Source organism: Phalacrocorax carbo, chromosome 5, assembly GCF_963921805.1.
Source record: "Phalacrocorax carbo chromosome 5, bPhaCar2.1, whole genome shotgun sequence".
Classification (NCBI taxonomy): Eukaryota; Metazoa; Chordata; class Aves; order Suliformes; family Phalacrocoracidae; genus Phalacrocorax; species Phalacrocorax carbo.
Window position 1 is genome coordinate 61,363,549 of NC_087517.1, and position 13,478 is coordinate 61,377,026.

Here is a 13,478-nt window from a genome sequence, read left to right on the forward strand (position 1 = left end):
GCAAGCAAGATAAGCAGTGTTAAATCCTAATGGGCTTCTTGTGTTGTGTAATAATAGAAAAAATTTGAAACAAAACTTTACTCATACTTTTTTGTAGTCTTCTGGCTCAAAGTACTTTGAAAGCTGCTTTAACTCATGGGCTGGAGGCAGTCTTGGTATAGGGATGTACTATTGCTGTGGTCATTCTGTCCCGTTGACAGAATGGTTTTAATTGCCAAGTAGCATGTACTAGGGAACTTCTGAAGCCTTGGAAACACTACTGGGGAATCTTAAACTCAAGTTAATACTGTTCTAGAGTGAAGAAGGGCTGGTTTAATCTGAAATGTGACCTCTTCCACCATGATTTAGCAGAAAAACTTGAGCAGTATAGTAACAATAGTAAAATCAGCACAAGAAAATTCAAATACTGTGCTAACTTTACTTCACATGGTCAACAGCCTGCCCTCTCTGTGCCAAGTCTGAATGCACTTCTGAGGTCTTTATTGTGTACAATATAGGAAAAACTCTTAAGCAATGAAATTACTGTGTAGGTTTAACTGCACAATTATATTGTCAGGATGTGTACTGCAACTGAATGAGAAATTTTTAACAAGTAGAAGAAATAGATCAGGCCTGTGACCTTCAGAACTAAAGGATTATGTTAATAATAATAATCTTCCTGTTCAGGTTTTTTGAAGACTTATCTGTTGATTTCGTATTGCAAAGACTTCGTTCTTTTGCACCTCACTTGTGGAAGCAATGTTTTTAGCGGGATGGAAAAGTTCTTGCTGTTTTTTGCATCTAGTTGAAGGTTCTTGAATTTAACAGTTCTTTGACAATATTAACAGTTAAGGAAGGGGAAGGAAGAAATAATGCTTAATTCTTCAAGATTTTATAAAAAGAACATGTACAATAAGGCTTGGCATAATGAAGATTTAGTATAAAATACCAAATACTCAAGACTGTTATAGCATTGTGCGATTGCATAAATTGTGGTGATAATCCTCAGTATCCAAGTTTAAGGATAGTATTGTCAGTAGCTTGCCATATATACTTAGTTGTGGACCAAAGTTTCTTAATTGTCTACCATAAGGCATAGTTCTCTAACTTTGCATAACGATTAGCACAACAGAACCATATGTTATTTGAAAACAGTTCAGTGTATTTGAAATATTAAAGCCTTTAACACACCCAGCAAATATTTCCAATTACGCTGGAAGAACAGAAAGTGGCATGAAATATTTAAAGTTGTAATTCAGGGATTTCTCCAGCAGCTCACTTTCTGTTACTGCTTCTTAGAAAGCTGAATGTAAGGGGTGGTTGATATATGTAGGGGGGTGTAAAGGACATAATTTCATATCTACCATATCAGTTGAAAGCTTCTTGAAACTTGACATGAAGCACCTTTCATTTAGTTACTGTCTTACAAACTTGGAATGAGTAAAGAGTACTTTTATTGGATAGATTAATATGGTTTTTTTGTCTTGGAAGCACTTCTAAGTTGTGCACTTAAAGGAACCACAGAGCTGCTGGAAAGATAAAAATTCCAGTAGTATGTCTTAAACTTCAGAATTTATAGTCAAATGAAAATCTTCGCAAAGACAAATCTGAAAGCTTGTTTTATGTGTTTTTAGAGGAATCTTTCTTTAAAAAAAATATAATTAACTCTCTAATGCTTATGCAGAGACTTGCAGATTGGCAGCCTGTAGGTCCACTGAAGGATCAGTCTGTATTTAGCATGAGAACTGTTTTTCAGCCTGGAGTCAATAGATTGTGTCTAAGACTTCTTCAAAACACAGTCATAGCCTTAGGCTAGGTTGCTTGCTATTGTCTAGTATAGAAATATGCCCACCTAGCTTACAGATATTTGAATTAACTGTTGCTTAAAACTTTTAATTCTTATGATGTGCTTCTCAAACTAATGTATTTTGTGTTAATAGCAGTAAGGACTGCCTAGCAGAGGCAAAATTCTACTTGGTACCTAGGTGAAAGCCTTGCATGCTGTCACTGACTTGCTGACTGCTGCTAATGTTCAGTACTTTATGATGATCAGCAGGTCTGACTTTTTGCTGTTTTCAGCTTATGAAGGAGGTGTGATGCCATATATTATAGTGTCTGGTGATATATGGCTTGATATTTATGACTTGTATCCAATGGCTACTCTGGAACAACCTGTGAAGTGTGTATTTCAAAACTTCAGGTTGAGGGATAAAGTTCCATTATGTGTATTCGTGCTCTTGTTTTTTGTCGTGTGTGTATTCCCATTCGCAGGAGGAATATGGTGCCATTGAAGTTATAAAACTTAGTCTGCCAGAGCTACACAAGTGTCTACTAAATGATACTCACTGCTGACATCTCTGAATATGAGAGGCTGTCACCATACTTTTTCTTCTCAAAAAGAGTTGTATGTTGATTTAGTGCAAACAAGCCATCACCAAGAAAGCTGGTCCTCTTCTTCCAACTTTGTAATTGAGCTAGCAGTTGAGAGAATGTGGAGACATTAGATTCTTTTGGCTGATACATCAAGAAGCTAACCCTACAAAGAAAAAAACCCAGACAATTTTCTGCTGATTAATTGCATCATCTGGTTCTGTGGCCACTCACTAAATCCAATTAGAATTGGAGGGAGGGGGGAAAAAATCTGCAGCTGAGGTAGAAGAACTTTTCTAGGCACTTGATTTTTTTTTTTTAAATCAGCTTAGTTATGCTATAAAACCATATCCCTAAGCAGAGGCAGCAAGATTCCCAGCAGAGGTTAGTCTTTACATTAGTTTACATTTAGTTTAGTTTTTGTTTACAGAAAAGAGCAAAAATCAATGTCAGTGGCCACTTACAACCTTAATCTACACTTGTCTAATCAGATAGTCATTTCCACAATTTAGTATTTTGCAGAGGCACAAAGTTTCTTCAACTGTAGCAATCTAAGCACTCTAAAACTGCTGCTCTTCCAGCTTAGCATAAAAACTCAAAGTGGGCAGACACAAAAGGGCAAGTCCATTAAGTTAACAGTCTTAAGACTGTCAGTGGACAGACCTCTGCAAAAAGTCTAAGCACTTAGCCACCATGTCCTGTTTGGCATTATTTTTATCCAGACCATTTTGCTATAAGGTCTTTCTGGCTTATCTGACTGGTGAGCTCCTTGCTGTCCAAGTTTCAAGTGCTTTTCTGAATTTTTTTTACTTCACTATTGTGCTTTTTTAATGTTCAGTTCAGTCTTAGCACAGGATACGTTTTGGTTGACAGTCTGTATTCCTAATTATTTTTGAATCAGTAACTGGTTCAACTCGGCTCCCGCTGCTGATACCTTGCTCAGCTGGTGAAGCTATGAACAGGTGTATGAAAGCATCTAGAAATGACTACTAATAAAATTAACTGGTGGTATAAAATTTTAATACCATTCTGAATTTTACTCTGTAGATAGGTTCAAATGGGGTTTAAGGAAAAATATTTCTGCTTTTTGTGCTTTAAAGATACTCTGCTTTTTCAGTGGTCTCTGCAATTTGTGTTACTCCATTTCCTGAGAAGAAAAAGAGGCAATTTTGATATTCCCTTAGATACTGAGGTGCCAGCCACTAGTGACAGTAGGGAACACTAATGTAGTGCAAAATACTTTCTTTAGAAGAGTGCCCTGGGGCAATATGTGATATCCCGTCTATAAGTATGAATGCATCAAGGCAGCTTTCAGAGAAAAATCAGTAGTTTTATTGCTTCTATGAACTTTATTGAACAAAACTTACCTTCAGAAAGCCATTTCCTGTTAGTGCTGGGTTATTCTGCTTTTTTTACCTTCTCCCTTCCCCCTCCCCGTGCTTAAAATAGTCAGTGTATCCTGCTATAAGGATCAAATTGGAAGCAGTTCTGCGAGATGAAAACATCTTGAGCACCCAAAGCAGGAATGTGATATCGTTAGGTTATGTGGTACTAGTTAGTACCTATTAAGATTGACCATCTGCAGCACTGCAACACTTGAAACAGTTTTCTTGACATAAACGTGGGAACTTTGCATCTAAAAGACTGGATGTCTCATTTTTTTGGGTTCACTTCAGATAGTCTGATCAAGGAGAAACTTGCCCAAATTGATCCTTATAACGTAATTTCTCTGTACTCCAAGTGATGGTTTGGTAGAGTTGCTTCCTCTACATAATAAGGGATGATGGAAGGTATTTCTGCATATTTTGAAGTATCATAGAACTGACCACCTAACTAGCAGGATCTGCTATGGTCTGTCTGTGCCCTTAAATATTGTCCTGCCCTTTGCTGCAGAAGCAGTAGGGTTAAGGGGCTAAGCCATATTGCTGGTGGCTTTTAAGTCTTGATCTCTTAGTGACCATAATAAACCAATTTTGTTTTGTTACAGAGATTTGGTGTTGCACAGAGTGCAGGAAGATCAGGGAAACTTGTTCCCTTCCTTAAAGTTATGTGCACATGTTCTGCACTATGCAACTTGACTCTTTCATCAAGTCAAATTATTCAGTACAGCTAGATATTCCAGTATGCTGAAGTGAAGTGTTCTGTGTCTGTGTGAAATAAGTCACTAACAGAAAACAACATTTTCCATCCCCCTTTTTCAGGGAATAAATTATTATTGCACTGGGAAGTAGAATTAGGAAAAAAGGACTGTCCTATAATTTGATTGTAAATCAAGATTGGACAGGCCAAGTTCACTTTAATAATATGCAGGAACATCCTGTTGTTCTAAGATAACATGCTTTGGATACAGAGCAAGATGGGTTATGTTAACATAGGGGTGTGGTGTTAGAGGGTAAAAATTGTCTTGTCTGTTCAAACTAATTTTTACCACTGTAACCTGTACATTCTATGCCTTGGACTGCAGGATGATGAAAACAATAACACGTCTTCATAGGGCCATGATGTTACTAGAATACTTTACAGACAAGTCTTGGATCTGGAATACTGAAAATATGACTATGCTAATGAACCAGCTGAACCCCCAAGACAAAAAGGCAAGTAGCTGTGTGATGTGGGCGTGGGGACTGAAAGTGAAATATCAGCTCATTGATTTAAGATTGAATAAGGACATGAACTGGTAATGCTGCTTACTGTAAAGTAGAGCTAACCCTAGTACTAACTCATCACTGGAGATTCCTGTCACATCCTTTCAGTTGTGTTAGGGCTGTGTTATGAGCTAGATCAGTGATGTGATCAGAGATGAGGAAGGGCAGGACCCCACTGAAGGAGGCCTGATGTAAAAGATGTTTTCCTTTGGAGTGGCCTGATCAAGTGATCTGGTGTTGCCCCTATATCAACCAAGTGGCCAAGGTGTTAATGGCTTTACCTATGTGATGAATAAAACAGTGCTTTACTGCTTGACCACTATTTCTTTTTCTGAGGAACAGGACTTGGGTTTTGAAGGACTGTTTGCTTGTTTCTTTAACTAGTAACAACTGTTACGTATCCTTTTCATGCTTTGGCCAGAGAGCCCATGTATTCAAAGATAGGCAAGCGTAAATTCTCTTACTTCTTTCTGAAGCACGCTCTTGCTGTGTGGCTAAGGCTGTCCCATGCAGGGAGGGAAAGTGTAACAGAAGCAGGATGACAGAATTCTTGAAGGCTGTTGAGGAAGAACGAAAACTTGAGTGCAGGGTCTGGGTAAAAGTGAATGAAAGAGCTCAAAGGAAAAGTCTTAGTCTTCCCACTGTGTGTGCTGGCTGACCATCTATGCAAGTCTCTTTCTGTGCTATGTTTACCAATCTCAGACTAACAGAAATGTCTGGATGTGGCTATCTGGTTCACCCTGGTGACTAGTATTGACCAAAGCTACGTTCTTCTCCTGCATGTGCGCCTGCTGCCAGACTTCCATCTCCCCACCCCGCGTATCGCTGGGAAAGTTATGCAAATCTTACTGGATTCATTCCAAGTTATTCCAAATATATTTGTTCAGTAGTGAAGCTGTAATGGAATGGAGTTCTTGTTTCCCTCCCCACAATATATCTCACAGGAAGATACATGTATGTGTTAAAGTAGTATTGCAACTGAGGAATTTCTGTTCCTGCTCCCCAACATCTGAGTTTAAACTTCCTTTCTGCTATCATTTTCTTGGTTAATATTCAACAGGATAAAAATAATCAGTTTCAGTTTTAAAAGCTCAAATTCCCTTATGCATTTGGGACAGTTGTGTCCTTTTTAAGATGTCTTTCCTATCTAAGTGTGTTTCAGAACCTAATTCTGTAGTTAGGTTGAAGAAAAGCTGCCAAACTTCTAAATAAACTGTCTAAAAGTAGGAAATAAAATAGCTTTTGGTGACTCCTGTGTGGAGAGGATTTCCACCCCTTCCCCCTTCTTACGTCCCCCCCAGCAATTTGAGTTTAAGAAAAGTTCTAAAAAAACAAAAGCAAAATAACCCCAGGGCTTTGGACTGTTAGTATTTTTCAGATAGCTGAATTTTCAATAAGATGTGCCCACAGCAGTAAAGAACTAATTGAAATAACAGTTGAAACCACTTTATTTTACGTGCTTGCTATGATGATATATTGGGGGAAAATAAAGTTTAATTTGGAGATTCTGATAACTTACTGTGACTAGAAGGCTGTTTAGTGTGTATTTATTATATGATGACTGGAACTACATGCTGACCTTTAACTTAAACAGTGCAGAATTAAGACGACTCACTGTGAGGGATTGTCTTCAGAACTGTAATTGGTTTATTTTTCATCATACCTTATAGCATACCTGCCATGCTGTTAAGCAGTTTATTTGGAAGCATGGACTTGGGGATTTAACATATGTATAACAACTTTTAAAGCCAAATACAGTTTAAATACAGTTTCACTACCCAAAACTTTTTACTTGTCTCTTGTTCCAATGATCTTGCTTATTCTTTTACCTGAAACAAAATCGGCAGTTAAAACCCTACTAGGAAAATCTTGGTATTTATTGGGACTTAAGCAGCTGTTATTGTAGAATCTTGAGACAAGGAAATCAATACATCAGTGAAAAACATGAGTTCTGAATTTACCATAGTAAACTTACTCAAGTGGTTCTTTAAAATATAGCTGTGCAACTATAAACACAGCTAAAAGAAGTCTGGATTTACTGAATAGTAAACTTGGCACAGAGGAGTGGTTATTCTGTGCCATATTAGAATTATTTTGTTGCCTAACAGGAAACAATGTAATAGAAAATAGTTATTGCTAGAGTGGGATTACTTACAGACAGATAAAATGGGAAAGCAGTGCACTTGGAAGTGGAGGGAAGAATATTACTGCTGAGGAGGAAAAGTAAAGCATGAAATGGTTGAAATTTGGAAGAGATGTTATAAGAAGCTGGTGCTGAGTCAGAAATGGGATCTACATCTGGATCATTCTTATGATTAAGGGCAAGATAACTTTCTTGCATCAAAGACAAATTGGAATTATCTCGTATAAAGGCAGTTACTCTTTTCCTTTATTTTATATATATTTAGCGGGGAATTTTTAGGCAACTAACAGTGAAAGCTTTTATTTCATGCAGATGTTTAATTTTGATGTTCGACAACTGCATTGGGCAGAATACATGGAAAATTACTGCATAGGAACAAAGAAATATGTGCTGAATGAAGAAATGTCTGGTATCCCTGCAGCTAGGAAACACTTGAATAAGTAAGTATAAATTTTTATTTTCCTCTGTTTATATTTTGTGTTTTTCTGCCCTTGTCAAGTTTTGCTTTTCCGTGTTATGGCTTAATTGTTCTATATAGCTCCTGTTTAGGTCCTCTAGAATTCTTCTGTTCCAGTCCAGTGGTCTGAAGCATTTTCTAAAGAAGTCAGATGTCATCTTTCTTGCTCTATTTGTTGCTCCTGAGTTGCTTTCAATATTAATAGGTACAGTGTTAGTCAGGGACTATAGTTGTAGCACTGATCACTAGATGTATGCTGCAGTCCAGGTTTCTGATTTTGCCCAGGTATCTTTTGGAAGGTAGAAAGGTACACAGTCACACAAGGTCAGGATAGCTTGTTCAGTTAATCAGGTTGAATAGAACAATAGTTGTTTTTAGTGGGGTTGTGGTCTTTTGAAGCAGATGAGTAAACAAGCATGTACTCGCTACCTCAGGGCAGGAATCTTTGATGTAGATGGTCTAAGACAACTTCTCTTAGCCTTTTATCTGTGGCTTAACTCTTCCAATTTGAATGCATTGTTACTGTCCAAAATTTTATTGGCACAGTTGCCCTTGTTTTGTTCTTGGCCGATTCATAATGACAGTTGTAGACTACTTGATTTGTCTTTTTAAAGAGGGAAATAAAAGTGACTAATCTTGTTCTGCAATACTACTTCACATCTGCTATCCTGATAGCACAAAGAGAAATGGTCTAGGTCATTAGTTGTGTCATTCTTCTAATGGCAACGATTTGCAGTTGTAGAATGGATTGGCTTGATAGAAAGGTTGGACTAGATGATCCCTGAGGTCCCTTCCAACCTGCGATTCTGCGATGTTACAATCTCAAATATGCTTTTGAAAGATGGTAATCCTGTTAATGGTGGGGATAGCTGAAGAGGTGTCCCCTTCTGATTTTTGTTTGTTTTTAATTTAGATGCTGTTAAAAAAATGCACAGGAGTGATTGTACAGTTGCCATTCTTTGTACAAAGGATTGTACTAAAAATAACATGAGAAATAGTCTCCTATTGGTACAGCACCTCGTTGCTACCAGGTCTCTGTTAAACCTCTTGCAAAATAATCCATTTACAGATTTGAGCATATATTTTCTCTGAGGTATTAAGCTGGTCTCTTCTGCTACTACCTACCTCTTAACTCTAACTGATCTGAATTTGAGGAGTCCATTGCTTCAGTATTAACGAGATGTGGCAGCCTAGGGGACCTGGCTTGTTTAGGTAGAATAGGATTTTTCTTCAAATAGAAAAGTGGGCTTTGCTTTTGTGATACAGAAATTTAGACTTCTCCACAACTATGGTGTGTAGAGGAAGGTCTGGCTATGGTAACACCCAGCTTACCTGTAAAACAAGATTAAAGGCAGTGAGTATTTCCTTAAAAAGAGCTGCCTTTAAAATACAAATTGTCATGATCCACTGAACCAGAGAGATTGCTCTGTTTCTAAGGAATATGAGCAAATCCTGGTTATTGTCTGTCTTGAAGCTTCCATCTTTACATGTGAAAAGCTTGCTAAAAGTCACAGTTACCCTAAAAGGACACTTAGTTTCTTCTAATCTTTAAATATAGTTCCCTGAGAAGGAATTAGTTTAAAATTGCAGTGAAGACTCTGGGCCTGTGGCTGGAAAATCCTGTGTGTGGGTGTGGTGTGTGGTTTTTTTTTGTCAGTGGGAGTTGGAGTTAGTTCTACATCTATGAAGTTTTAAATACATGGAAGGGAGGAGGGGAGTTCATAGTGTTTAATACTTCCTTGGTTTTGGGGTGGATGGCAGCCTTCTATTGGTAAGTTACCATGTGTGTCATCTTTAAGAGGTTTTTACCAACTAGCTATAAAGCAGAAGTACATGTGGTTAGCTACAGGGCTGCCTCTGTTCCTCAGTTCTCGTGTTCCACTTTTCAGCAGCGAACTATGGAAAAGCCTTCTCTGTTTGGCCCTTCACTTATAGCTTACTTCTATCATTCGCTTAATACCACTCATAATGTATCCTGAGATGAACAAGTTAAACTCTAAATTAGAAGTTATTTTTACCTGTGTTCTTTATTCCTGTAAGTCTTGGTACATTGGCTTTTAATTATTTCTTTTATTTTTCCTTAGGTTAAGGAATATACGCTATGGCTTCAATACAGTTCTTGTGATCCTGATCTGGCGCATCTTTATTGCAAGATCACAAATGGCAAGAAATATCTGGTACTTTGTGGTTAGTCTGTGTTACAAGTTCCTCTCGTACTTCAGAGCCTCCAGTACGATGAGATACTGAAGAAGAGAATTTAGCATTAGGACATCTATGCATATGGTGGTCTAACTGCACAAAGCCTGTAACATGTAGTCATCTCACATTTTGTAAAAGCATAATTTCATCTTAAAATGGAGTCCGAAATAAACGGTATGGTATTTGTGATGTTAGTTGTGTATCTTCCTGGAAACAGAGGAAAATAAAATGGTCAAGTGCCAGGTTGAATTGGCATTAGACGAGCATTTAAGTAACTTTAACCCTTTGACCTGGGGAAAACATTTTAGACCACTGACCAACATAACTGTGCAATGTGGAACGTGTTTGAAATCTGCCTTAATGTGATTTTTCTTCTAAGTTTTACTCCACATTGAGCAAGATAAATATTGACTTAGTAGTGGCTAGTTGCTGTAGACCTATTTATTTGAAATTCTTCTAAATTACAAAGGGTTTTACAAGTTGCAAAAGTGTACAAATTATGGTGGATCTCCAGGGAAAAAAATTATTTGAGGACTTCTGTAATTGGTCTTTACTTTTCACCACTTCTTCCCTTCTCTAAGTAGGGGTGCAACAATGGTGCCTACTTTGCTTTAAAAGAAGGGCAAATTTAAAAAAAAAAATCCAAAACCAAACAACCTTCCTTAATTACTGAAAAGCCTTTTGTCCGCTCTGGTCTTCAGAGTGCACTTATTCAGTTCTGTGCTCGAAACTGGCTGCATCCAACCTGCGTTTATGTCAGCATGAACAATTTGCTTCTCTGAAAGCAGAATTGATCCTACCATTGACTAGATAAAAGGAAATGCATCCCTGAGGGGTGCAAAAATAAATTCATTGACTGTCCTCTTTTTTTAATGATTTTTGAGAACACAAAGCCAGCACTTGATTGTTACACTTCTGACTTCAAAAGGTAAATGTATTTGAAAGGAATTTATTATGCTTAGTTGCTATTTATATTACTGGTAATAGTAATTGGACAAACTATAGGCTTTCATTAAGAGATATACCTGTTCTTAAATTCTAAGCAATGTTAGCAAATAGTTCATGAATTAATAATTTTTTTAAATCTCGGAGCTATGAAATTTGATGTATGGACAACACAATGTGTAAGCACACTTTCTCATCCCTGCCCCAGTAAAACCCCTCACTTCACTGGGCAAGCAGAGCAAGATGCATCTTGCTTCAAAATGACACTATGTTAACAATTCTTCCACTAACTTAAAATTATTATGTATAAGTCTGAAGAAATTTGTTTTTTTTTCTTCTTGTTACTTCATTTCAGTAGAGAGAACATTTGTTAAAATAGCAAGTTGTAAGAAAAGATTGAATCCTTGTTTAAGGCAATACATGAAGATCCCTTTAAATTTTGGTTGCACAGAATTCTATCCAAGAACGCTGTTAATGTTCCTCTAATTGATGCACTGACCAGGACCTTTGCCCAGTATTTGTTCATTAAAAGCAGTTTATACTAATGAATATGTTCTTGAATCTGCTTGGAAAGGCAAATAGTGACTTAATTACACAAAAGCTACATTGTACTTGCCCTTGGTAGTGTTTTGTCCAGTTTGAATTAGGTATGTAAAGAACTTACTTTGCTATTCTTGTGAAAACTCTTACTTTAAGGAGAGCACCTTTCATGCAGGTGTATATCTCATTTTGAAAAGATACTGGCTTCCTTGCTGAAGCTAAATATTCTGTAGTAAGTAGTTAAGCTGTAATTCCTTTTTAAAATGACCTGTGTATATATAAAGCTAGCGGTGAAAAGCCTAAATGGTCTAGGACCACACCTTGTGTGAGAGACCTCTGACTGTGGCTGAAAATAAATCACTGCTTCTGTGATCGAAGATGTTCCACTTTAACAAATACATTAGGTGTATTACTTTTTTAGTTGCCTCCCTAAGTATCTTACCAGACCTGGAAGTATGCTTAAGCATTCCTGCATTGTAGACTTTTTCCAGAGGTGCCTACTATTCAGTGACACCCCTTTTCCCATGTTGGCATGTGGCTGAAGTTTGTAAAAGACAAATACATCATATTCTGAAAACAGTTCTTCTGAAAGTGAAGCAATTCGCTTGAATTTTGGTTGTTTATAACTATTATACATGATACTTTTAATGTTGATTTGTTAGTACTAAGAACTATGAAGCCAATCAACTGATTATTTCTGGTCCAAAACACTGCTTAGAAATTTATTCATTTGAATAATTAAGGAAGAAAAGGATTACTTTACATGTAAGGATATTTAACCTCTACCTTTTCAACATTTGCCAGTTTAGAAACCCGAATTTTTTCCCCTCTTTGGAGACCGTGGTTCAGTGCACTATTGATATCTTACACAAATTCATCAGTCATCCTATTTAACTGACAATAGATTCAGTGTCACATTTATTACATTAGTTTTGTCACTTCCTGTGGTCAGTCTGTGAAATTCTATCTGAAACTACTGGGGTTTTCTATATCAGAACCCTATTCTCTTGCAGTTCTTCATACCAGTGTTTGCACATAACAGATGTTGATCAAAAATATACTGGAACTATATTTTGATACAGTAAGCTAGACTCACTGTACTGACTAGCAAGTTACAGGAGGTATTCCAGTTGGTTAAATAGGAAGAGCAGTCTGAAACAACATGATCATTTAATGGTTGCTGGTATCTAAATTTGGGACCAGGAAAAAAATTACATTTTCCTGTAATGTTTTTCTCTGCTGTAGGAACAGATGTTTGGAAACAAATGCTAAATCTGTGAGCTTTTATAAGACAAACAGAAATATTGGGTGCCTTTGTTTGTAAACCAAAAAATAAACAAATCCCTTGAAAGTGTTACAATGTTTATTGTATTTTTGCATGGTTTTAGTTTGATTCGTGGAAAATAACTGGTATTGTAAATGCCTCTTAACATACATGAGCATGCTCTTTCCTTTGGGAGAAACCTTGAAAATCAAGTTAACAAGTAATACTGCTTTTTAAAAATCAAAACGGAAAAACCTTCCCAATCACAAAACAAACAAAACAACAAACAAGACCCCCACAGTCTAAACCTTCATGGGGTGATGTCAAAACACATGGTGATGTATGCTTGGTCATGGTGACTTTCTTGTATGTCAGCTAGTTTCCTCCTCACTATCACTGCCTGTTCACTTGTAGTATTAGTTTCAGATTTACTTAAATAGATGGGTTATTTTTCATATGGCTTAAAAGGATACTTTAATTTTGCAGTAACTTTTGGACTACATTTCAAGGACTTGCAAGCAACTACAGCTATTTGTAGCATCTATGTGTTGTGATGAGGGAGGAAAAGGCAGCATTAAGTTAGTGCATCACCAAAATGCCTTGTTTTGTCTTTTAATCTTGATTTCTTGGAACCTTCAGATTTCATGGATTCCTCCTTTTATCACAGTTTTATCACTTTAGCACAGTTCTAGAAATCCAAATGTAGATCGTTCAGTTGATTCAAAAATGGAAGTAAGGAAGAAAGCTTTAAGATGTTATCCCTTATGTATCTCACGCATTTAAACATTTTTGCCCTTTCTTCATGTACAGTATTACATAATACCCTCTTCAAAAACAAAGAACAGGTTTATAGAAGTAACTTGGAACTGAGAAGTACCCTGTACAGAGCTGGGAAATATAACTTTTCATAATACTTTCACGTATTTGACAATCTGC

At 36.9% G+C, this 13,478-nt stretch overlaps 1 protein-coding gene across 2 annotated transcripts in view; it reads left to right on the forward strand.

Moving 5' to 3' along the window:
* Positions 1-12,638, forward strand: part of FAR1 (fatty acyl-CoA reductase 1) — a 39,174-nt gene extending 26,536 nt beyond the window's left edge. For both annotated transcript variants that reach the window (XM_064452760.1, XM_064452761.1), the window contains exons 10-12: positions 4,814-4,943; positions 7,450-7,577; positions 9,679-12,638. In XM_064452760.1, the coding sequence (XP_064308830.1) occupies positions 4,814-4,943; positions 7,450-7,577; positions 9,679-9,841 (421 nt within the window). In that variant the 3' untranslated portion in view covers positions 9,842-12,638. The remainder of the gene's footprint in view (positions 1-4,813; positions 4,944-7,449; positions 7,578-9,678) is intronic.
* The last annotated feature ends 840 nt before the right edge of the window (positions 12,639-13,478 follow it).